The 26,832-nt window shown below is 36.9% G+C and overlaps 4 protein-coding genes across 6 annotated transcripts in view; 3 read left to right on the forward strand and 1 right to left on the reverse strand.

Moving 5' to 3' along the window:
- The first annotated feature begins 182 nt into the window (after positions 1-182).
- Positions 183-6,247, forward strand: PolA1 (DNA polymerase alpha catalytic subunit). The gene is made up of 9 exons (XM_014233446.3): positions 183-339; positions 397-591; positions 663-1,750; positions 1,813-1,998; positions 2,103-2,952; positions 3,011-3,979; positions 4,708-5,266; positions 5,335-5,807; positions 5,876-6,247. The coding sequence occupies exons 1-9, from the start codon at positions 324-326 to the stop codon at positions 6,079-6,081; spliced, it is 4,542 nt and encodes a 1,513-aa protein (XP_014088921.3). The 5' UTR covers positions 183-323; the 3' UTR covers positions 6,082-6,247.
- Positions 6,248-6,294: 47 nt separating this feature from the next.
- On the reverse strand, positions 6,295-9,350 carry Jhbp16 (Juvenile hormone binding protein 16). Its single transcript, XM_036377689.2, has 3 exons — positions 9,138-9,350; positions 7,332-7,759; positions 6,295-6,951 (listed from the first exon to the last, which is right to left on the reverse strand). Exons 2-3 carry the CDS (start codon positions 7,651-7,653, stop codon positions 6,377-6,379), a joined length of 897 nt encoding a protein of 298 aa, XP_036233582.2. The 5' UTR covers positions 7,654-7,759; positions 9,138-9,350; the 3' UTR covers positions 6,295-6,376.
- A 5,764-nt stretch (positions 9,351-15,114) lies between these two features.
- Archease (protein archease) lies at positions 15,115-16,367 on the forward strand. The gene is made up of 3 exons (XM_014233394.3): positions 15,115-15,405; positions 15,481-15,505; positions 15,572-16,367. Exons 1-3 carry the CDS (start codon positions 15,351-15,353, stop codon positions 15,960-15,962), a joined length of 471 nt encoding a protein of 156 aa, XP_014088869.1. The 5' UTR covers positions 15,115-15,350; the 3' UTR covers positions 15,963-16,367.
- Positions 16,368-17,455: 1,088 nt separating this feature from the next.
- E2f1 (E2F transcription factor 1) overlaps positions 17,456-26,832 on the forward strand; it is a 67,851-nt gene continuing 58,474 nt past the window's right edge. Inside the window, exon 1 of one of the 3 annotated variants that reach the window (XM_036377540.2) lies at positions 17,456-18,180. The gene's annotated coding sequence lies outside the window, so the exon portion shown is untranslated. Of the gene's footprint in view, positions 18,181-20,919; positions 21,230-26,832 lie in introns of those variants that run through there. The other 2 variants (XM_014233426.3, XM_036377538.2) reach the window with 2 other exon arrangements.

The raw sequence follows: 26,832 nt of genomic DNA on the forward strand, positions 1-26,832 counted from the left end.
CAAAAAATAGTTTATTTACATTTTGTTACCACAAATTTTTATTTTATACTCTTTTAATTTTAAACAATTTAATTTCCTGTATTAGGACGTTTACTACGTATGTTACTTTATTGCAAAATACACAATGCTCAACCACCCTGAAGCAAAATAAAATACATCTCTGTGTTAGCAGCGCCTTTTGTTTTGTTTTTCCCGCCATTAATTTTAAAGTTGTCATATTTTTTGCGATTTTCGTATGCTCAACTAATTGTAAATTATTTTTATTAAATTGACGGGTTAAATTTGTACACATTTTATTAACTATCAAACCACCGCTGAGCACAATGGCTGACTCTCCAAGTAATATTAGTGATAAAAAGTGCTAAGAAAAATATGTTTATAATTATTGTCTACTAGGTGAACCTAGAGCAAAACGACAACGTGTGGACAAAGCAGGTCGATTCGCTGCGTTGGAGCGGTTAAAACAATTGAAAGGCAATAAGCATAAATACGAAGTGGAACAGGAAGTGGATCATGTATATGAAGTGGTTGATGAGCGTGAGTATGCGAAACGTGCAAAGGAAAAATACGGCAATGATTGGATTGAGGAAGGTAAGCGTAATGTAATTGGAAATTCAATGACAACATTCCAACTCTGAAGTAAATATGTAAAAAAATTTCAGATGGTACGGGATATGCTGAAGATGGCCGCGATTTTTTCGAAGATGAGGACGACTATTCTGAAGATGAAGTGGCAGATAAAAGAGGTAAAAGCAAGAAAAACAGCCACAAACGTCCACGCGACACTGATAAACCAGTGAAAGGAAAGGGTTCGATACGTAATCTCTTCAGTAATGCTGTACCCAAGAAGACTCAAATGACATCATTGGCCGAAGATAATATACTGGCAGATATTTTAGGTGAATTACACGATAAACCGTTCAACAGTTCTACATCAAAAACTGCTCAAGAGATTCCAGTGACAGAACTAGCACCTATCAAACATATAGCACCAGCTCGAATTTTAAGCAAATCATCTAGAAAATCTGACGCTACACTCGCTAACGATTACATGAATAATTTTATAAATAATATAAAAATGGCGGAAAAAGTAAAAGGGGCTGACAAAACAAGTGACGATGAATTATTGGACAGTATTCTCAAACCAAAAGCAACAGTTCCTATTAAAAAGGTTTTGGAAAAATCGAAAGAGATCACTGAAAAGGCAGACACAGCAAAACAGATGAAAGGGCAGGTGCCCGTTAAAGAAACTGATACGGTACCAGTGGAAAAGGCACTAACAAATATGTCTGTCCAAAAGCCAAATGTTTCATCAATCGATACACCGTTAGGTGGAAATGACTTCCCAGATGATGATATCGATTTCAGTAATTTGCAAGACAACAATGACCAATTTGAGAAAGTTACGGAAGACGCAAACGATGGAAGTAAAATTTCGCCAAAAAAAAATATACAATTAAAAGCAGCGCCTGTGAAAGATGCTGACCACTTACAAAATTTATTGAGCAACTGGGAGCAAATATGTCAAATGGACAATTTTGAGGAGGAAACCACAAATGGTGAAAATGATTTCATATCGAATACGATGGGTAAAGAAGATACAGTAAAATTTTGGTATTGGGAAGCTTGGGAAGATCCCAATAAATGTCCCGGCGAAGTTTTTATGTTTGGTCGCACATCAGAAAACAAATCTATTTGTGTGCGAGTTGGAAAGATAGATCGCGTGCTATACCTATTACCAAGGAAATATGTAAGTGATGAAAACATTAAATATTTAACGCGTTGAAATGGATTGATTAATTTTTATTGCAGTTACTCGACCCAATTACTAAGGAACCTACAGACAAACTTGTTCAATTAAGCGACCTATATAAGGAATTCGATGAGGAAATTTCTGTAGAGCTCAAACTAGATGGATTTAGATCTCGTAAGGTTACCAAAAACTTTGGCAATCATTCTATTGGCATCGATGTGCCACAAGTATGTGACTATATGGAGGTAACTATTAAATTTTCATGTTTTTAATGAAAATAATTTAATATTTTTTATATATTGAAATTATGATATCAAACTTTATAATCCGATTTTTTTTTTCTTTACAGATACATTATGACGGCAAAAAACCTGCACCAAATTTAAAGAAAAAATATAATTCAATTGCCCATATCTTCGGTGGCAACACTACAGCACTAGAACGTTTTCTGCTCGACCGAAAAATTAAAGGCCCTTGCTGGCTAACGCTGAAGCAATTCGCAATAAATCCGGCGCCAATAAGTTGGTGCAACTCTGATGTCACCGTTAACGATTCAAAGTCCATCGTACTCACTGAAGAACCCAAACCCGCGCCACCACCACCACTTACACTACTCACATTAAACGTACGTACGGCACTTAATCCCAAAACACTTAAAAATGAAATCTGCATGATATCCATGCTAGTGCACAATCGCTTTCACATCGATCGACGTGCGCCACAGCCTGCTTTCAATAGAAGTATGTGTGGTATTACACGCCCTGTAATGGCTGCCTGGCCATTCGATCTCAAAGCTAAGTTAGCAAAATTCAATGCTATAAACGTGGTGAAGCATGACAATGAACGAGGGCTACTAATGTGGTTTCTTGCAATGTATCAACAAGTTGACGCCGATTCAATAGTTACATTCGATGCTATTGATTGCCAGTTAGATGTGATTACCGATCGCATTTCAACGCTCAAAGTGCCACAATGGTCTCGTTTGGGCCGCGTACGTTTGTCTGCACACAGCAGTGGTCGCAAGTGGCTCGATTACTTCGCTGGTCGTATGGTATGCGATGTTAAAAGAACAGCTTCTGAAGAAAAAATCAAAGCGCGTTCTTATGATCTGCAGACTTTGTGCCAGGCCGTTCTGGAAATTAAAGAGAACGAACGAATGGATGTCAACGATGAAGACTTGCTACAATTTTTTGAGACAGGTAAGCCTATTAGTTATACTATAGAACTTTAACACTTATCACATGTCTTTTATTCCAGGCGATGGCGTATTGAAATTAATAACACTAACCATGCAGGATGCTTCCTATATACTTCGCATGATGTATAAACTAGACCTCTTGCCATTGGCTTTACAAATAACCAATATTTGTGGCAATACCATGACGCGAACACTACAACATGGGCGCTCCGAGCGTATTGAATTTTTACTTTTACACGCCTTTACTGAGAAAAACTATATAGTACCTGATAAGAAGAAGCGTGAATGGACCGAAAACAATACTACTATTATTGATGGTGAAGGAAATGATACAACAGCGCCGGCAGCTAGCAGCGGACGTAAAAAAGCTGCTTACTCTGGCGGCATGGTGTTGGATCCTATAGCAGGCCTATATGATAAATATATACTGCTTATGGACTTCAATTCGCTTTATCCCAGCATTATACAAGAGTATAATATATGTTTCACCACTGTACAACAACCGTATAACAGCGATGATTTGCCACAATTACCCGATTCAAATGTAGAACTTGGTATACTGCCTCAGCAATTGCGACGTCTGGTGCAGTCACGTCGCGAAGTGAAAAAATTAATGGCGAAACCAGATGTTGCACCCGAGTTGCTCAAACAGTACGACATACGTCAGTGGGCGTTGAAAATCACTGCTAATGCTATGTACGGCTGCCTTGGTGCAGGTCACTCACGCTTTGCCGCACAACATTTAGCGGCGCTGGTGACGCACAAGGGCCGTGAGATTCTTATGAACACAAAAAGTTTGGTGCAGAAGATGAGCTACGAGGTGGTTTATGGCGATACAGATTCAATAATGGTGAATACGAACATACTGGACTATGATCAGGTGTTCACCATTGGCAATGGTATCAAGCAGAGTGTAAATAAAATGTACAGGCAAGTGGAATTGGGCATCGATGGCGTATTCAGTTGTTTGCTGTTGTTAAAAAAGAAGAAATACGCTGCTATGAAGGTGGAGAAAGACACAAAAACTGGTGAGTTAAAGAATTAAAGGTATTTGCAAAGGCACGCAACACAAAAGCATGACGAAAGTGCTTTAGACATGTCAGAACACTGCACTCCGTACAATAACAGGATGGCTCCTGATGTCTTCGGTTAAGGACACAATATACTCATCACTAAGCGGTGTCTTCTTCCATGTTTTCGCAGAAATCATTCCTGCAGTCGTCTCGTAGAAGCATTAAGAAGACATTCCTTGATTACGTCGACGACATTGAACAATACAACGACCAGACAACGGACGCAACTAACTTCAGACACGCACTAACCGTAAAGCCATTAACTCCTCCCCAGTGAATGGCATACTTGAAGTTAAACCACCAAACATAGCAGACAAAGAGTTCGAGTTGCCTCGAGAATCTAGAGTGACCCTGGCGCAACTTCGTTCTGGATATTGTAGCAGGTCGAACTCCTACCTTATCAGAATTGACATACCAAATATATGCCCTGCGTGCAATGAGTCCTGCATGACTTTAACCGTCTCTTTGCATGCCCAATAAATCCCACTCATCTAACCTCGCTATCCCTATTGTCCGACCCCGTCGAAACAGCACGTTTCCTAAGGCGTCCGTTAGATGACTTAAATATAACCAACTTGTATTTTACCACCTAAGCGGGGATTAGATAATTGCTACAACAACAACAACAACAACATGTCGTTTGTTTTAAAACTAATTTTTTACATAACATATTTTCTCCGCAGGCGCATTGAAAAAAGTGCAAGAGCAGAAAGGTCTAGACATCGTACGCCGCGATTGGTCACAACTAGCTATAATGGTCGGCCGAATTGTACTTGATGAAATCCTTTCCGAAAAACAACTCGATGAAAAATTGGATGCAGTGCATTCACATCTCGAGAAGATCCGTGGCCAAGTAGAATCTGATGCTGTACCATTACCAATATATATTATAACAAAGCAGCTTTCTAAAGCACCCACGGAATTCAACAATGCCATCTCACAGCCACATGTGCAAGTAGCATTGCGTATGAACAGCACGCGCAATAGACGCTATAAAAAAGGTGACATGGTGGATTATGTTATATGCTTAGATGGTACAAACAATCCAGCTACACAGCGCGGTTATCACTTGGATGAGGTGAAATCAAGCGAAACGCTGAAATTGGACAAACAATATTACATGGCGCATCAGATACATCCGGTGGTCACACGTATGGTGGATGTTTTGGAGGGCACAGACGCTAGTCGTGTTGCCGAATCACTGGGCTTAGATCCCAGCAAATTCAGAGCGGCTGCACAGAGGTAGTACTAACTACTACTATTATATATTGTATTTAGTTATACTTAGTTATTTTTTTATTCATATTTAGAGCACATCAAGAGCGCGTCGAGGATACCACTGGCGAATCATTGGTTAAAACGACTTTGCAAAAATATCGTGAATGCGATAAATTCAAATTCATTTGCATTGTCTGTAAGTCAGAAAATATAGTGGCAACCGCATTTCGGCCAAATGCCACTAATTCTCATGACGCTGTACTGCAGAAATGTGTTAATACGGATTGTAGCAGTGCGCCATATCAATACATTGTGGCCATACGCAATCGCCTGTTGCTAAGCATACGTTCGTACATTAAACGTTTCTATCAGAATTGGTTGGTTTGCGACGATCCGTCATGTAATCAAAATACACGTTTTTATACGCATGTTACAGCGGGAAATCGGGCCATTTGCCCGTTTTGTAAGGCTGGTGCGTTAGTTCGTCAATATTCAGAGAGAAATTTGTACCAGCAATTGAGCTATTTTCAATACATGTTCGATTTGAGCAAGTACCAACATAAACGTAAGCATTTATACATTTATTGTAATCTATAAAAAATTGTCTCAATCGCAAATAAAACTTACTTTTAGATGTGCCGCTCACACCAGAAACAGAGGCGGCTTATCAAATGCTCTTCGATACTGTAAATCAACAACTAGAAAAATCTGCATTTTGCACAATATCCTTGGGAAAAATATTTAGTTATTTGAAGCCTCTTGAGCAGAGTGATGAAATTTCGCATAAGAAAATTGATCTACCGCAACTGGAAATGCAAGTAGCCACCAGCCTAGGGTGATAATTATAACTTTGGCGTACTCACCAGTTTGAGTGTATCTATAGTAAGACGTGTTTAGTTTATTTATAAGTGTAATAATTATATAAATATTTATAAAAAAGAAAAAAAACTATTGTTCACCCCAATATTTGCTTTGAAAAGTAAAGAACGAAATCACTTTCTTAAACATGGTATTTATTTTGTTAAAACTAATTTGTATTTACACAAGCAACAAGATAGTGAACACACCAACAAACAGTATTTTGTAAAATATATAAATGTAATAACAATAATTACAATAACAAATATTCAGGCATCAATTTAAAAATTTGCTTGTAGGAAATTTTCGAAATGATTCATTAAATATGTCCGTAAATGCGCTGCTTACCAGCTCATTAATAAGTGGCTTAATAACGGGAAAGCCAATAGGCCACATACTATTTATAACACCATCAGCAAAGTTATCCAGACGTTCACGACCCTCCGCCAATGCGTTAGCGACATGCATTTTCAAACCGCCAATACGATCGATCTCCACATGTACCTTTAGTAAAGCACCGGGCGCGCCCAATCGACGTACGCTCGTCGTTTGGCTGTAATCATACAGTGTCATATTCCAGAAGCCACTTCGTTTGATGGGTGTACCCAGTATTTTACCCGAAAACTCATACCAACCATCTAAGCTCTTTTCCGGGAAATACTGCGCATATATGATACGTTTATTCGCATAGTCCGTGCGATATCTGGTAACCTCCGAATGCGACCAACCATATTCAGAAATATTGCGCAATATTAATTTAAATCCACCGAAGCTGTTTTGATCGCCACGCCGCAACTCCACGAAGGGAGAACGATGTGGATCGAACGGTTTAATGTTATAAGCAGGAACACCTGAAGAAATGAAATGCATACATATTAAGGTATTTACATATACGTATGTATATGCCAACTTTCATCAATATCAGTTAACTCGTTTTTGAGTTCATTCGGAACATACACGGACACTGAATTTTTATATAAATATTAAGATATCTAGTATAAATTTTTATAGTTTTTTTATAATTTTTTTTATAATTTTTTTTTATAATTTTTTTTTATAATTTTTTTTATATTTTTTTTAATAATTTTTATTTTTATTTTTTTTTTATAATTTTTTTATTTATTTTTCATTTTTTTTATAGTTTTTGATGATGTTTTGAATATTATTTTAAATACATTTTTTTGTATACATATGTACATACCATATATATTTTTTATACTGTTACCCTTACCAGTTGCAAAATATGCACGTAAATCGTTGAATACCTCTTTCATACAGTCATCGAATTCGGCACTGCCTGTTTTACACTTGCCCAGAAGACGTGCAAAGTCGTCATCCACTGTGATTTGACCTTGTGCCTTTGCACCAAAATTTGTGGTCACGCAACTGATTACTATCACCAACAAGCTGCATTGCAGCAACAACTTGGATATGATAGCAAGTAGGGAAATGCGTCTAATGTGCAAGTCGGGTTGCGCATGCGCAGCAGTCACTCTGCCCAAACGACTGCGGCTAAATCTGTTGTTTTGTCTATTGCTGTTGTTGTTGGTCATTGAAAATAATTTGCGCCTCACGGTTTTTATATTAAAAGTAATTTGTTTCTTGCGCTATTTTATACCTTGGACTATGTTAATAGCTCGTTTACCGGAGTTTTGGAAGCTGTGAAAGAGTCACAGACAAGTATATATAAGCAAATAAATTAAACGTGCTCATGTATGTTTATAACAGTAACTACGTAAGTAATTATAATAAAATTTAATACAACAAGTACACGTACTCATATTTTTTACGTTATTTAATTTAATATTTTGCTTAAGTTAAGGCAACCATACTTGAGAAATCATCTTTACTATCCAGTTGCTTTTGCAATTCCACATCAAGTGCACACCATCGTTAATCACTAACGCCAACGATGCAGTATGTAGTAATCGCTAACACGTTAAAATGTTGTGGGCTATTTCGCATTCAAAAGCACTTTTTAGCTTGCCCCAATCGACTATTTGCATCATTGTGGCAAAGCTTCGCAAAATTTGCTACATTATATTCTGCAACCACTTTAAGCTTACAAAAGGCGTAGCGTGAAACCTCGATGGCGATATCGTGCGCAGCTGCAGTGTTGATTTCAAGTTGGATTTCAAAATTCCAATACTTAAACTTACATAATCGTAACGGTAATGTGTTCTCACAAATATTTTTTTCACATAACACCAAATTTCGTTTGCTGGTGCATACTGTTATCTTAATTCTAACCGAAACTAAACCATTGATTCGGCGAGTCTTTCCCCTTCCTTTTGTGACTACACATTCTATAAAAAGCAAGATGATCGACGTAGCTGAGGTATTTTTATACCCTGAACGGGGTATATAAAGTTTGTAACACTCAGTTGGAAACGTTGAGACCCAACAAAGTTTATATGTATATAAATGAGCAGTTTGACGAGTTGAGTCGATTTAGTCATGTCCTTTTGGCTGTATATTATATATTGTTTTTGAGATGTAGATTTTGCACACGTGCTATTCTCCCTAAGAGTGCTAATTTGTCGTAATCGCCGATAGCGGACCACCAAAGCATATAGCTGCCATACAAACTGACCGTTAAAAAAAATTCTTTTTTATACCCATTTATGCTATCGGAAATGTACAGATGAGCCATAGTTTTGAGGTTAAGTTAATTAGAAAACAGTTTTTGAGTGGCACACTAAACGTCTCTTATCTTCGCTTGGGAAATATTTAAGCAACTTTGTTTGGAATTATGACGAATAGTGTATGGGCAGAAACAATGAAAATAATGGAATCAAACTTGAAAGACTTTAACTTCTCTTGAAAAGTAATCATATATATCAAAAGTAGACACCACACACAAAAACGGCATTTCAAACATTCGAACACTTGCAGTTTCATATATGTACGTATGTAAGTTTGCAATATATTTTATTTGCGTAATAAAAAAAACAATAATGCATGTTTCACAATTGGCAATTATTGTTGAAAAATAATGCCAATATGTGTTACATACATATATAATATAAATACATACGTAAGAGTTTTTGCTTCACTTCACTGTTTTTTGAAGGCGCTTTTGAAAAGAAAAACTTTAATAACACCAAATTTGTTGTACGAAAGCAACTACAAACACTTTAAGCAAGCTAGAAAATAAGTCCCGACTGGCGCATACCCGTTGTATTCCCGTACGCTTTAACCAAAAAAATCGTCAGCGCATGCGCAGAAATCGAAAACTGTTTGTACGACACTCAACTGGCTACTGAACGTAGAGTTAGATCAATTCAGCTGCATAAGCGCCAAAAATTTTGTAAATTAACGAAAAACTCAGGGAGAGAAGCAAATGTAAAAATTGCATAATAAAACAAAAACAAATACACGTTAAAGCGCCATAACAATAAAACATATTACTTGGAAAAACAAAAGTATTATCATAATAGTACTTGGACAGCAGATACTCAATCAATTTGCATTTTTGAGAACGATGAAGATTTTCAACGTAATTTAGTGGCTTTTATAATTTTTAAGCGCATTGCGTAGATAAGTACTATTTATTCTTAAATGCAACATACAAATTTTTACGAAAAGAATATTAATTTTTTTATATACAATAGCTTAAACGTCTAATTTTTTTCATTTCCTGAAATTTCTGTAAACTATGGAAACATAAGAAACCAAAATGTGTATGTAAGGTATGTTTGTATGCATGTTAGATAAATATGTAAGTATTTATGTGTACTTGGTTTGTTTTATATCACTTCGAGCAACATTTATGCATACAAATTATGACCGGCACAACAAACTATAAGCGCCGTTGTAGCTGCGAACGCATTTCAATGTCATTGAACATCATTTAGGTTGACAACAACAATAGCAATGCTTAAAATTCGGTTAAAAGTTGTCAAGTACTGTGCGCTTAAGCTTGAAATTATTGTTAATAAAACGATATTTGTTACAATAACAAAAACAGCAAAAAAAACTTAATTTACATTAACTATTTTTCGTCTCCAATTTACTGCTGTTTACAATAAAGTTGGCTGTATTGAATATAAAAAATGAAGTGGTATTCCATTTTACTATTATGACTCCAAACTGTCGACTTTTATCTAATAATTTGCCTTGTCCACCAACTGCCTTATAAATGTCAACATTTATAAAGTCTACAATACTTAAATTAAATTGTAACACTAATGACAACAAACACCAACGATACAAAACATTGAAGCACCGACACCTAGCGCATTGTGGAAAACTTCATTTGCTTCAAGTTCGTTTCATAAGTCTTTTGTTTACAGCCCAAGTTCAGTCGTTTGCAGCTTAGTTTGGAATCAATTCTAAAGCAGAAAAGTATAGATGAGTAATTATTGTACTCTAATTGTCTAAGGCTATTGTTTGTAATATTTTAGGCAAATTTTTTTTTTTTTTTTGTATAATATAAATGTATATAAAACTTCGTAAAATGAAAATGAGTATTTTTAAACGCTCACTTTAAAAATGCTTTTTAATAATTTTTCTACGAATATGTATGCACATATAAGAAGCATTAAGGAAATACAAACACATGCATATCTATTTATATATGTGTACGAGTACGTGCACATTATTGCTGCTTACAGTTGTGCTAGATGTTTGGCCGAGCTTCTCATCCTTTTAGTGATGCTCAACTAGCTCTGAACGGCAGATGAAATTTATGAGAGTGGTTTTAATACCAGAAATACAGTCAAGAACTTGAGATTCCCTTGAAGGCACGGTATTGGAAAGAAAATTCGCTAGATCACACCCGAGATGGGAACCCATTATTCCTCGTGTAGCAGTTAACACTTTAACTCACTTGAGCACTTGCACTTTAGCATTGGTAAAACTGGTCTTGTGCATGCAATCAAGTAACTACGTTACCACCAACATCTTTTAATAGGTTAGTATGCGAAAAATCGTCAAGTCATGCAACCATTGCACAAATTGCAACTGTAGTTGAAAAATATGTCAAATAAAAATTTATAGCTCTACGCTCTCTATTCAAGGTTTTAATAAATATGAAAATATTTGTAAACCCAAAAAAAAATAATAACAAAAAATTTCTTAATACAGATTCGGCGCATTAGGATAAAAATTTCACAGGTGCAGGGCCGTAAGGTCTGAGAACTCTTCCAATTCCCAATTCCCACAACAGCCGGTTCTGCGATACCGGAATTGACCCGGATTTTATCCGGCCAAGGGCTGTTATTTCGACGATCTAACCCTGTTTGGATCGGTAAGTTTTAGATTAAGTTTGTCGTCACTGGAGCAACGCCTAGCAGTTGCTCCGTATCCTCCTGACCCGTGCTGGCATCGAGTCCAACCCGGGCCCCGAGGTATTCTACTGCTGCGTATGCGCAAAAAGGCTCCATCCAAATTCCACCTCGGTTAGGTGCAATACATGCAATGGATGGAGCCATCTTAAGACCTGCTCGGGCCTTAAGACACACAGGGAGTGGACCACGAGTTACGTGGCCCCATGCTGTCAACGCAATAATGCGACATCTGCCTCAACGGCCGTGCAACCTGCACCATGTTCGCGCACTGCGCTGCCACTCCAGTCGAGTGGCCAAGATAGGACCTCCACGGTCCTAAGGAGCTCACATAGACAGCATAACTCCCAAACGCGACTCTTACAATTTAACTGCAACGGACTCCAGAGCAAGATCGAGGAGATAGTTGCATTTATGAGCCGGGAGCGCGTAACGATAGCTGCGGTCCAAGAAACCAAGTTAAACAGCCGCTCAGATCTTCTGAGTTGTGCAGGTTTCAACGTTTTACGTAAGGATCGCGAGCGGGATAATAGTGGAGGCCTAGCCTTCATATTGCACAACACCGTGCAATATCGTCTAATCGATGTTGACATCGACCGCAGGGACACTACCCTAGAATGTCAGGGAATAGCTGTCCGGTCAGGCGATGTCGAGCTCGAAATATTTAATATATACATCCCCCCAGTTACATGTTGCCCAACAGGATATCACCCGAATATAGATGCGCTACTTCGTGGTGAAAACCGTCTGGTGCTAGGCGACTTTAACGCGCATCACGATCTTTGGCATTCCTGCCTGTCAAACGATCGTAGGGGGATGGAGCTGGCGGAACAGATAGACGATTCGACATTCTGCACAATGAATGACGAAGCCCCCACCAGAATTATGGGCACCTGTAATAGCTCGCCAGATATTACCATCGCTAGCGGTGGTCTGATAAATAGTATAACCTGGCGACCTATGCTAACTCTTGCATCAGACCATCTGCCCATAATTATCTCGATCGAGAAACCTCCTGACTTTATTTCTGTGGATAACCGCACCTATGTTAACTTTAACAAAGCTAACTGGGTCGGCTTCACAGAATTTACTGAGAGCACCTTCAACGCACTATCCATTCCTACGGACGTCATCGTTGGCGAGCGTCAATTCCGCAAGGTGATCGCTGCTGCTACAGCTCGCTTCATACCGGCTGGAAGAATAGCGGAACTCCGCCCTAATTTCCCAGCCGAAGCAGCTGTATTAGCAAATGAGCGCGACACCTTACGCCATGCCGATCCCTGTGATCCCCGAATAAGGGATCTCAATTTGGAGATTCGGCAAATGGTAAACCATCATAAGCGGACAAAACGGATAGAGCACCTGAAGTCCTGCAACCTCTCCACCGGTTTGAGTAAGCTTTGGACTACTGTCAAGGCCCTGTCAAATCCGAGGAAACATGACGATCGGGTTGAAATCCAATTCGATGGCCATGCCTCCTCGGACCCGAAGAAGTGCGCGAGCTACTTTAGCCGGCAGTTTATACTGCACCCTTCGACCGACAAGGCCAAACGATGTGTTACCCGACGGTTGCGCAAAATGCCAAAAGACTGCGCACCACTTACTTTCACCGATGGGGAGGTTCAGAGTGTCATCAAAAAGGCGAAATCGTCTAAATCCATCGGCCCTGACGGAATAAACATGCTGATGTTAAAACATCTAGGCCCAACGGGAGTAAACTACCTCACCAAGGTCCTCAACCTGTCGATATCCACTCTTCAAATACCCGATGTGTGGAAAGTCGGAAGAGTGGTCCCACTGCTGAAACCTGGGAAACCCGCCAACAAAGGGGAGTCTTATCGCCCGATAACTCTCCTTTCCTCAGTAGTGAAGACACTTGAGGCCTTGTTACTCCCGTAATTCACCCACCACCTGAGCCTAGCAGACCATCAGCATGGTTTCCGTAAAGTGCACAGTACCACCACAGCACTTAGCGTCATAAACGCCCAGATAGTTCATGGCCTGAACCAGAAGCCACCCTGCGAGAGGACGATCCTCGTAGCGTTGGACTTGTCAAAAGCTTTTGACACAGTCAATCACGCAACGCTACTTGAGGACCTGGAACAATCAACGCTTCCTCCAGGGCTGAAGCGGTGGACCATGAACTACCTGAGCGCTCGACACTCATCCGTACTATTTCGAGGTCAAAACTTCAAACTCAGGAAAATTAAACAGGGGGTTCCGCAGGGCGGTGTCCTCTCCCCGCTACTGTTTAATTTCTTCATTTCGAAACTCCCCCCGCCACCAGCGGGAATTTCAATGACCTCGTACGCAGATGACTGTACGATATTGACGTCGGGCAATGGAATCGATGGCATGTGTTCAAAAGTAAACGGCTACCTCTCCGATCTTTCTCGCTTCTTTTCTGCAAGGAACTTAACACTCTCCCCCACTAAATCCACAGCGACCATCTTCACCAATTGGACGAAGGAGTACAGACTGGACCTGAACATTTCAGTCGATGGCACAAAAATTCCGACAGTAAATAACCCTAAAATTTTAGGCGTCACTTTGGACAGTCTGTGCTCTTTCACTCCTCACACGACCGCGATAACTGCCAAAGTACAGAGCCGCAACAAAATCCTCAAGTCGCTTGCCGGCAGCTCATGGGGAAAGGACAAAGAAACGTTGTTGGCAACATACAAGGCAATCGGCCGGCCGGTCCTCAATTATGCAGCCGCAATATGGTCGCCTGGATGCAGTGACACGCAGAATAAGAAGCTTCAGACTTGTCAGAACACTGCACTCCGGACTATCACGGGGTGCCTCTTGATGTCCCCAATCGAACACCTACATAGCGAGGCCCGTATGCTTCCGGTTAAGGAACATAACGAGCTCCTCTCCAAGCAGTTTCTGCTGGGATGTTTTCGCAGAAACCACCCCTGCAGACGCCTGCTTGCAGCGGAGCAGCCTCCTAGGAACATCAAGAGGTCCTTCCTTGACTACGTCGACGACATCAGACAGCACGCCGACCAGACTTCGGACGCAACTAACTTCAGACAAGCACTGACCGCCATTCACAGTGGAGCCATTAACACCTTCACCGACTCCCTTTCAGTGAATGGCGTAATACGAGTCAAACCACCACCCATTGCAGACACAGAGCTCGAGTTGCCTCGCGAATCTAGAGTGACCCTCGCGCAACTTCGTTCTGGATACTGTAGCAGGTTAAACTCCTACCTATCCAGAATAGACCCTGACATACCAAACACATGTCCTGCATGCAATGAGTCTCCGCATGACACTAACCACCTCTTTGCATGCCCAACAAACCCCACTCATCTAACACCCCTTTCCCTATGGTCCGACCCCGTCGAAACAGCTCGTTTCCTGGGCCTTCCGTTAGATGACCTCGACGACAACGAATCTAGAATTTATCACCCAAACGGGGATTAGATAATCGTTATAACAACAACAACAGAACTCTGAGCCCGAAAGGAATTTTTCCAATCTTTCTTAAGCTGTTAAATTTTGCTGAAATTTCTAGTGATTAACATTGTAAACAATGTCAGGCTTGCATTATAATGACGAATCAGAAAAGTATTTTACCTCTTCGAATGGGAAAAGTAGTTAACGCTTTGCTTGATACTTTGATATTTCTCTCAACAAAATATTTAAATAAAACAAAACAATTACATTGCGTTTAAAAATATTATTTAAAATATCTATTCCAGTTTATGCGGATCTAATTTGAATCAATCAATTAAAATCGTGCAAACTTTTCCTTTTGACAACGAGAGCATGAATAATTCCGTTTACAACACTTTATTTTTCATCTATTACAACACGGTCATATGTGTCACTTCACTAGTCGAACGGCTGATTTAAACCAAAACATAAAGCACGCCGGTGACTAATGTGCATTTCACATTAAATTAGTATTATTTACAATAAGCGAATATAAAAAGTGGCTCCTCATCAAAATGGAAGTCGAATTTAGTAAAGAAAACTTCTTTCTACCTGAAATTAAATACGAATGTAAGTACCAGGAAAACAACTTGCTTGCCAAAATTCGCATGTTAATTCAAACGTTTGCGTTTGTTTTCTTTATAGATTTAGATCACACCGCCGATGTGCAGTAAGTGAATACATTTTTATTAATGTTTGTCATTCATGTAAGTTAACAATCTTTGTACATTTGTAGGTTGCACGCCTGGGGACATACATTACTGGAAACTTTTGAACAGTGTGGTATGGCAATGTTCGGCTATATGACTGAGCTAGAGTATGTATCCGTCGAACAGTGTTTTCAGATTGAAGCTAAGGGTGATGATGTAGAAGGTTTATTATTTCATTTTTTGGACGAGTTGCTCTTTCTATTCTCCGCCGAGCCTTTTTTGATCTGCAAAAAATTAGAAATTACAAAGTTCGATTTGGAGACATTTGAAATAGAATGTCGTTGCTATGGGGAACCTTTTGAAATTGGAAAACATCCACAAGGTACCGAAGTCAAAGCCATCACCTACTCTGCGATGCAAGTGATACAGGAACCCGAACGAAGTCACTATGAAGTTTTTGTTATAATCGATATTTGATTGAGTGAGAAAACGATTATAAATTAATACAGAGGTCTACGTAGTCCTCTAATTTTTCTTAGGTAAAGCGTACATGTTTGAATGCACAAAAAAGTTATTTTGAAGGATGAAATGAAACTTAGTTTAGGTCTGTGAAGTAGTGTATTTAACATTTTTCAATACCTTTCAATAAGTATATTTTAAAAATTATTGAACTCTTAATAACCTTAAAAAATTAGTTATGCTGTCGGTTATAAATTAAAGCAGTGAAACATTTTAGAGACGTACACACATATGTAGATAAAAAAATATAAGTTATTTTAAATAAATATTTATTACGCTTTGAATGTGTAAATGTATTTAATTTAATGTAAATGAAACGTGTATATATTTTGCAGAAAATAAAGATATATCAACTAACCTAAATTTTTATTTGATGGTTTAATTTTGACAGACATTTTAAAAACATTTCCAGTGTTCTATTGAATACATATGTTTTATTATTTTAAATTTCTGTTAACACCCTTAATTCTTTAGACTTTATTTAAAATTTTTCCATTTTCTATTTTCCGCACAGAAAAGACTTTCATCCTCCTGAATCTCTCCAAATATTCAAAATCTATTACTATTATTTTTCTTTCCTTTTAACACACTCGTTACAGCTGATCACCTCCTAACTTTATGTTCTCATTATCTCGCCATGTCTTTTGGTGGCATATTCGTAAATATTTACATTTTTGGTGGTAGGTGTTTTTTGACAGTATCAGTAGAAGTTCACTTCAGTTATTTTATAAACAATTTCATGTAAAACTAATATTAATTACAATGAAACGTATAAAATTTCACTGAAGTATTTTTCAAAAGTATTGAATTTTTTTAAAATGAGTTTTCTTGAAAAAGTACCCACAACGGTGTATATCACCAGCTTACAATATTATTGCTGTGGGTGCTAAGTGTCTCTCATTGCTTTAACCAATTTTTCCACTAAAGCGTGGAAAATATTTGCATTTATCTTATATGCACACATCGATTAGATTTTTTAGCATTGCTTGTATGATTTTACACGAATATTAAATTTTTTCAGATATACCATAGAGAACCACAGCTGTTCTATAGCTCTGTGGCCGGTGTTGTTTCGCTAATGCCAATTAACCATACTATTGGGGCGCTCTTTTTAACACATACTCAGCAAAGGAGATGCAACCGGTGAGTGTTTGTCTTCTATCACACTCACACTTCTTCAACAAATAAATTAAATGAATGAAACATCCTCAGCTACTTTTGCGACAGCGATTTACATTTGACAAGTGTCAAAATGTAAACAACAACACAAGTGACAACAAAAACGGTCTGTTTGTTGTTGCGGCTTTTCGAAAATTCATCGCAAGTAGAGATATCCGTAAAAGCAGCGATATCAACGGGGCAACAACAGCAGCACAGACAGAGCAAAGCAGCAAAGTGTGTGACATTTGAAGCATCAGCACTAGTTGGTGGCAGCGTGGTATGTGAATTGTGTGTAAAAACTTCAAGTAAAGTAATAAATATTAAAAAAAAAAAAAAATCAGGAAGTGTTGAGTGAAATTTTGGATTCAAACTGTAGAGGAATTGAAGGAGCGTACATTGTCCCCTGTTGAAGGGAATTAAGTGCATGCAAATTCCATTATAAAACATAGCCCCTTTCGCCACTACCTTCAGGAAATGCGGAGTATAGACCAGTTGGTCGTATCAGATATTACAAGTATATACTAATGAGTAATAAGTATAAAACGGGCGTATTATTTAGAATATACTCAGGTTATTAAAATCCAAAAAGTAGTATTTAAAACGGGCAAAGTGTCGAATTGGATAGTTGGGGCAATGTAGGCACGAGGAAAATTTTGTAAAAGAACGAGAAGTGTCGGACGGACGAAAGCGAAACGCGAAAAGTGAACAGAGCCAACAACACCGATGAACGAACGAATATTATTTCGTACGATTTTTGATGGAAGTTGTTAGTGGCTTTAGGTTTTGTTGGTACTTTGCAAGTATAGTCTAACAATGACAGCGGCTGGCAACCCGCTTTAGTGTTATGTGGAATTCCAAATTTTCGTTATATTCCTCTACTAGCCCTACAGCAATTAAAAAAACATCTAACGACCAAAGCATCGGTTGTTCGATTTCTACGTCGACGCCAACATCAGCGTATATGGTACGTAAAATACACACATTTGTGAATGTTGAGTGGAGAAGTGAGTGAACGGTAAGTCCACAAAGTGGAAGAGAAACAACCAGGCAGCCACGAAACGAATTCGGTGGATTTTATTCGTTTGCAGTGAAAACGCAGTTGAAACTTATAAGATTCTCAGAAATAGAAAACTGTAAACGGATTGCTAGTTAAGAAATATGAAAATACGTTTAATTAGTTTTAATAATTATATAAAAATAATGTAACTAGTGGTGTAATTCTGGAAAAATTGGGTGTGCATATGACTTCTACATATTCTCTTCAAATAAGTAATACTTGTATTGCTTTACGCTCCTTAACGCATAGGTGCGTGAGACCTAACCGGTGATTGCAACTTCGGTGGGTGGAACGGTGTTGCTGGCAACTCACTGTATATGGTTGCATGGTCGTTTTCCAGACACTCGTTCCTGTAATGAATTTTAACTAGCTAAAATTTCTATTTTTTAGTATCATTTGAGGATAAAAATATCGAGTATAAATAATTGTTAGGTTCGTCAAGCGTCTTATTGTACTCATTCAACTACAGCTAACCAAAAAGTACAACGTCGTCGTTATCGCAGTTGCTGACGACGTTTTCAAAGTTCATAGCTGTTCATAGCGAAGATGGGCGATGCGCACTTTCTATAAACTAAGAATTTGGCAAATGTGTACTAAATAAAATTCGTATGTATGCGAGTTGCATTACTACTTAAATATAAGTGTTAATAAGTATATACATGGGTGCGTATATTATTTTATGAGCACACGTGGCGGCACCCACATATTTGTTCGCTGTAATGCGTTCAAATGCTGATAATGCATTAACGCCTATTTGTGACGCGAAAATTTTCATTGATTTATTGTGAAAGTACTTGCAACATATTCGGGAATTAGTGAGTGTAACAATAAAGGTGGTGTTGAACACTTAGGTGATGCATTTCGTTGAAGATTTTTATATTTTTTTAAACAACTATTTTCGTTTTTGCTGCGTTGTCACATGTGTGCAGCTGACGTGCCTTTACTCCATTCTGCGTCGAGTAAGAAAACCCAGAAAATAAAACCGCAGCAACTATAAGTGTAGGTACTACTCAATTGCTTTGCGAAATTTTTAACAAAAACATTAACATCTGACGGAATAACGAGATGAAAAGTGTTAAAATATCGGGGGCAGAGTGAACTAGTTCAAAATCGCTCACACTGACGGCCCGAATATAATATAAGGGAAGACAGAAATATACGAGTGGCTCGAAATCGAATCAGAATTATCATCCATTGTTCGTCGTCGTCGTCGTCCGTAGTCGGCGTAGACGTACTGCGCTGTTACCGCGACATTTTAAGTTTCTCGGTTTTTGGCGCTGTTACCGCCGCTGCCGACGTTTTGATTGCCTCACACCGTTTCTGATTTTGCATCACATTAAAAATTTTCAGGTATTCCTGCATACTAATAAATTCATTTGCTTATATTGAAGCTTGCAAGAAATACATATGTTTTTTTAAAAGAAAAAAAGAAAAACGTTCTTCTTGAAATAAATAGAAATTTCAGTTGCGATTACTAATAGCACTATTTTACATTTTACATCAAAAACCAATATATTCATTGTTTAAATACAATACTTCATTACTGCTTCGTATTTGAGCTATTATCTTTTCCTACAGCTTTCTTGAACTCTGCTCAATGATTTTCTAATGGATTAATATCAAGTTACTGAGTAGGCCAGCTCATAACTTCAACTGTATTTAAAGCAAACCAATTGTTTGCCAGCTTTTCGGTATGCTTGGGATCGTTTTCTTGTTGATAGACCCATTTCAAGGTCATTTTCCATACAGCGCGTGCTAACATCGTTGATTTCATTATTGCAACGCACAATTTGGCGTCCATTTTTAAATCCTATAGAACGGACCTATACTATAATAATATACGCACTTTCATACTTTGATTTTGGCACCTCAATGTTTTACCGTCCTGGAAACATATCTAGGATCAAATTAATCGTTTTCTGTCCTTCGTACAAAATGTCGTCGTCCTCGGGAACGAAATAAACTTATTTTCGTACCGGGGTTGAAGAAATTACACATTTCTTTGGCTTCGACCCAAAATTTAGCTGTCTTCAACTTTTTTCTTTCTAAAGACACACTAACGCATAGGATTTAAGTCATCTTTAATTTTTTGAGTTATAAAATGGCTTTTCTCGGGCCAAGACTAAACTTTTTTAAATTGTGTCCGCGAAAGAACCTGTTTTCGTACCCTTTTTCGGGACTTGGCTTCCATTTGTTTTTGCATTCGCAATCATTTTGACAGAAAATCTGAGTAAAACTTTTATAATAACGTAAAATTTCCACTCCGCCAACAATTTTTAATAAGATTTCGAGAAAAAACCACTATGTAACACAAAAAGTAACGGAACTTTATGTAGATGATAACTGTAACAAAAAGCAGTTCAAATACAGACTCTCAATATTCGGACTTACGTTCTGAATGATACGAATGAAAACAGTTTGTCGGTTACGTTTTCAGAATTAGTTGCATTAAGAAATGCACTTGTGAAATGTATTATAGCTTCGGTGCAGCAGAAGTTAATGCTATTTCTTGTTTTAACTATATGTTAATTATACTAATTGTCAACATAATTCATATCGGAGTTAAATACCAAATGTGAAATCGATTATTATAAATATACAGGTAAAAAAATATTAATAATTTTTAGTAAAAAAGATTTTTTTAATCAGCTTGTACTGTAGTTGTGCTTATATAGTACATTTGTACCTATTTGTACGCACTACAACCATTGTGTATATACAAAGTGCTTAGATAAATAAAACTCAAAAAATAATAGTGAATTATTTGAATGGAAGTTTTCAAAGATATTTCTAGAAATATTATCAAAAAAAACATAGTGAAGGTTAAAAATCAATAAAAGCAAACAAAAGATATCGCCAAAGGTTAATTCAGAAAACTAGTTCAAAGTATTGAATGCAACGAGGAAAATAAGAAAAAGGATTTATGCTAACGTTAAAGGGAGCAAATTATCAGTACTCTGGAACATTAGGTGAATTGAATGTTGGATTATTGTACATTATAAACAAGGTAATTTTAAATCACTACTGTACCTACATATAGTCACCTAAAATGCAAAATAACGTATAATCTAAAAATTTCCAATTGAGTTTTTTTTTACTGCTGACGATTCACTTAGCCATCACTTCTGCTATCAGCTATACTGAAGTTTAAACCAAAATGCAAAATAACTTAACATCAATTATGGTATATAATTTTTGTTCATTCGTTTTTTCCTGCTCCTATATACTTGTAAAAGCGATGTTACGATATTTTGCATTGTAGATGCGCATATATATTTATTATATCCTGAACAGGATGTATTAAGATTGCCACGAAGTAGGTAACAACCACAAGGAAACTGCGCATACGCTAAAAAGCATACATTTGTATATATAAATTTGTAATTGATCAGCATGGCAAGCTGAAATGATTAGACATGTAAGTACGCGATTATGTTATACAAGTGTGATTTAAGAAGTGTAAGTTTTTACAAATTTCTTGATTACTATAAAAACCTTATTAGTGTTATTTTAAATATAAATGATATTTGCCATTTACATTTGTATTTGTAAATTTATATAAAAATTTTGTCATCTCTGTTGGAATAAATTAATACATTTCAAGTGCACGAACTTTTATCACCGTTATTGTTTAGCAATCAACTCTGATGGTCAATCTTAACACTAAGTCTTAAGTATTAACTTTTGCCACTAAATAAAAATGTAGTATTGCAACTTACATATTTTTTTCTCTACTTTAATACTTACATGTGTGTATATGTATGTATGTACTTCGTCCTTGATTACAAAACAAAAACAAACAAAAGTTACGGTTTTTTTTCTTATATAATAAACCGGTTTCGAGCCAGCGGGATGAATGGGAGATACATATATGTTTTAGCTGTTCGTTTTTATTTATTTCCACTGTCATTGTTATGTATGTATTAGAGAACAGCCTTGCAAAAATTCGTGCTCTTAGCTTTGATTAAAGGCAGGCAACCGGAAAATAAAATAACTGAATAATCGGTTGAATGCGAGATATGTGATATAGTTGTCCGATATAGTTTTCCGATCTCGACGATTCCGAAAAATGATCAATAGAATGTCAATATTTTAATAATTGCGTACCACAAAAACTGAAAAAGAAATTTTTATAATCCCTAAAAATTAAACTTCACCTAAAAAATCGCTGACTCGAAACGGGTTTTAGACCCATATTCTCGTAGGAAAAGTTGTTCAGAGTGATCCATAGAACATTTCCCGTATACGTGATTTTATAGAAAAAAATCGATCAGCTCTAACGTGGTAAGTCCACTCTATCATCAATTATAGTGTGATCCAAAACGTTGAAACATTGACATCAACTTCTAATGCCTATTCTTAAGCATAGTAATACATTTATTATTTATATTTTTTCTACATACAATTCTAAAAACTATTGGATTAAAAAAAAATGTTGGAACATTTTATTTATTAACAAATATAAGATTCAAAATCTTCTAAACCATCAGGTGCTCTAAAGTTACTATTAAAATTTACAACATAAACAGAATTTATTAGTTTGAAATTTGGATCTACACATAGTCATTGCCTGTTTCTAGAATACAGAGATCATTCAATCAATCAAAATTTTTGTCATGGAATATAAACATAATTTCAACAGTTGTATAGAAAAGGGTAGCCAACAAGTTTATGCCGCCTGGCAGCATTCCTGAATGTTCGCAGTTGTAGACTTGTTTGCAATTGAAACTTGTTAGCTCAATTGATTAGGGTATTCGAATACTATTTATGGAATAATTCTATAAACTGAAATCATAAATATCGTTTATGTATAAATATGTATATGATAAAATATCCCAAATTTATATATACTTATATAATATGCGTAGGTAGCATCACTAGAAGCCGCGAAATTACATACCAAATTTTATGTAGAACTCTGACCCCATTGCGGAAAAATAATGCTGTCCAGAAGTCAAGGTGCATGCAACATTTTAAAAAATACATGTATTTATTGTATTCGCAAGTGATCTAATTTTTGCACAGCTGATTCATGGGATATTGCTTTTGTTATTCCTTGGTGTTATTTGTTTTTTTTTTTTGGTTTTTCATTTGAACCTTATTTAGTTCCTTCACATATTAAGCCGAATTATAATGTACTAAATTTCTTTAGATTTTATTGTTTTTGCTTTTCATATTTCCGCTACGTCACAGTTTGATGACCCGTTAATACATATGGTCATGTGTGTGTATTTGTTCATATGTACGAGTGTGCTTCGATTTTGTCCAGTGGGCAGCATTTTTCCTGGCTTCGGCCTCGTCGTTGATCTCGGTTTTCTACCTCGTCATCGCTTTTCGTAGCTTTGATAATTCCATAGCATTCGACAGAATTCAGTTCTACATAGTAGCGGGTTTTCCAATAGGGATGATATAATTTCTAAGTGTCGTTTTGGCCATTTTTGATGTGTCATGATCTGTACTTTTTTTTTTTCATTGTATTGAGTAATGTTTACAATTTAATCAAGGAAAGATATATGTTACGCTGGAACAATGTTCACAAACTATTCAATTTTATTATCAAAACAACGTTCTTTTATTGCAACTTTCGTGCGCTTTCACCTTCTCCGATGTGACTCACTTTCATTTGAGTGGTGCGGTAAATAAACAAAACTGTCGATTCTGGTGCGAAGAAAATACACAAATTATTCATGAACAACCGTAACATTAATTTGTTGTCAACGGTCCGTATTTCTTTCGATATGAAGCTGGTGACACCGTTACTGTCCGTTAGAGCAGTATAGACCAATGATAACCAACTTTTTATGACCGCAATTGAAAGAAGTTGATCCTGACAACGTCTTTTGCTAGAAAAGTTTGAAGATGCGATTATTTCAAGAAATTTTGACATTGCATGGCCTCCAAGAAGTTTTGATTTAACACCACTAAACTACTTGTGCGGTTATTTGTAGTCACAATAAACCAGACGCTCTACAAGCTTTAGAAGTCAATATTGAAGCTATTCATGACATACGACTTGATTTAGTGGAAAAAGTACTCGAAAATTGGGTTCATCGAATTCGTTGCTGCAAAAGAAGTCCTGGAGGCTATGTTATATTCAGAACTTAATTGTATCGATCGTACTTCATACTAAATAAAAAACATTGAATTTGAACTATTGGTGTTTTTTTTTAAATCCTTACATTCTTGTTGGAGAACCCTTTATATATGTGCATTCTCATATGTAGCTTTGTAAGTATGTACATACAGATGTATATGTATATTCACATGTGTAGCTCGTCTTCCAGCGTCATCAGCTTTGTTACTTCGCCTTGCAGACTTGATTTGGTTTGTTCATTCGAGAATTTATTGTTGTTGCTGTATGTCGTAATATTAGCCAGTTAAGCTATTTGATGGCGTTGCCATTGCCATTGCTGTAAAAGTATAATTGTTTTTAACCTTGCTTTGTCTGTTTGGTTCGCTATGGATTTAAATTTATTTTGACTCCGTTTTGTGTTAACGCGTTATCTGCATTGTCTTCTGCTTTCTGTAAGCGTCCACAGTCGGTCGACAATTGTTTTTTGCTTTTGCGAAGTAGATACACACCTGTTTATTTAGCACGTAAATATGACAATTGCAATGGTTCGTTTAATAGGTTGATCGAAGTTACACCTAAAAAATGTACCTTCTCTAACAATCGGGGAATTAGCATAGAGTATGAAGCTCGCTGCGTTTATAAGTATCTCAAATGCGCGGATATTTTACGTAAATTTACATAGGCCTTTACTAGAAAACTTTCACACAAATTTTGCACTAATTCATGTGACATTGATCGAAATGTTAGCTTTCGTCATCGAACAACTGAAAAGCTCTGTTCGCCTCTGTGCCGGTGGTATGTTATGTGGCCATAATTGAGTATCATTAATGTCATTGAACTCTTATAACGTTCGTTGTTCCAGTGTAGCGAAACTGGTTCTGGCAAATAAACATTATGTGCGAATCGTGTCTGCACACCGTTAATTTTTCGCAATTGAATATAAATCGTAAGATTTTAGAACAAAAAACGTTTCGCACACGGACTTGTTGCATTGTTACATTATTTTTATTTGTACATACTTACGATTTACATCTACTATATACATACATACATACATACATACATACATATGTGAGTATGTATTTCCGTGGTGTGTGTTTCACATGCTTAAAATTTAATTTGTCTTTTATTATTTTATGACAAATATTTAAAAAAAGTCAAACAACAAAATTAAAAGCGCAGTAAGAACCACAAAAAAACTAGAAATCAAACACTCAAGCGTAAAGGCTATGCCCGAAACGAGTTAAAAAGATTATACCACTAATGTTATTTTTATCGCGTGGAAAAGGACTACGCTGCTGTTATACACTTCTGTTCGCCTGTGGTTCTTTTGTGATTGTTTGTGTACTTGCTTTGCCGATTTTAATGATCGCCAAGTACGTACTCCTATCAACACGCATCGGTCCAAGCTATCGGTTGGAGATTTGTTACCTCTATCGATTGTGTACATACCTATTTTCTTCTCACGTTGCGCTCCTTGAGTGCAATACAACGCTTGTGTCCGTGCAACAAAATAGCTGAAAGTATATCGTTAACGTGACTGCTACTCTGTCCAGCTATGCTGATAACAACACGGACGCCCGCGCATGCTATTTGAGGACTTTGTACCTCGCCATGCGAATACTAAAGCGATATTGCATTTCTTCGCTAGCTGTTGCAACTGGCTGCATTTATGTTGATATATGTATATAGGTATGTTTGTGTATGTGTTCCTGAGCGTGAATGACTTCTTCAATGGTTGCTGCTTTATTTCTGTCTCCTCCAACATTGCAAGTGTTTACTCCAAACAGGCGTTGACGTTGCTGACACACTGTCACACGACACACCACAGCTCATATGGGTCAGACACTGCCACTCGTTTGTCCTATTTAAGATTAAAAACCATATTCATACGTTATTTTTCACATTTACTTATTATGTATATAAATGTATGTATGTTTAGTTCGATTTATTAACATTTTTTGCTAAAATTTTTTATATATTTTATATTATGTACAATTAAAATTTATGGGTTCACACATTTGTCACAGGAAGTGTGCCTCAGCGTCTCCTCTAACACTCTAACAAATGCTAATCAATGATCGTTTTAGTAAACAACTCAAATGTTGGAATTCTTTGGTGCTTAGTTAGTTTGACTCTACCCCAATTTACGTTATACTCAATAACATTTAGATTTAATGCAAATGGAGTAACGTTGCCGCCCTTTGAGAAGTCTATTTGCGCAATATACGACAGAAATTGCATGCATATATTCTATTTCACTCAATGCTTAGGTCAATAAGTAACAGAGTTTTACATTTTAAGGGGGTATTCTAGTCTAGATGCATGAATTTCAGTTAATTTTTGAAGTGTTGTAAAAATAGGCAATTAATATTTTTACTATCCATTTTATTAGTTATTTATTAAAATTACAAGAGTTCAGAAAAAAATCAAAAAGTTAACAATATAAAAAATTAGCACCTGATAATGTGGGGGGTTTCAAAACCCCGTGACCATACCCACGATTTCAATCCTAGCAATCTGAAACCAAAAAAATT

Source organism: Bactrocera oleae, chromosome 2, assembly GCF_042242935.1.
Source record: "Bactrocera oleae isolate idBacOlea1 chromosome 2, idBacOlea1, whole genome shotgun sequence".
NCBI classification, from domain to species: domain Eukaryota; kingdom Metazoa; phylum Arthropoda; class Insecta; order Diptera; family Tephritidae; genus Bactrocera; species Bactrocera oleae.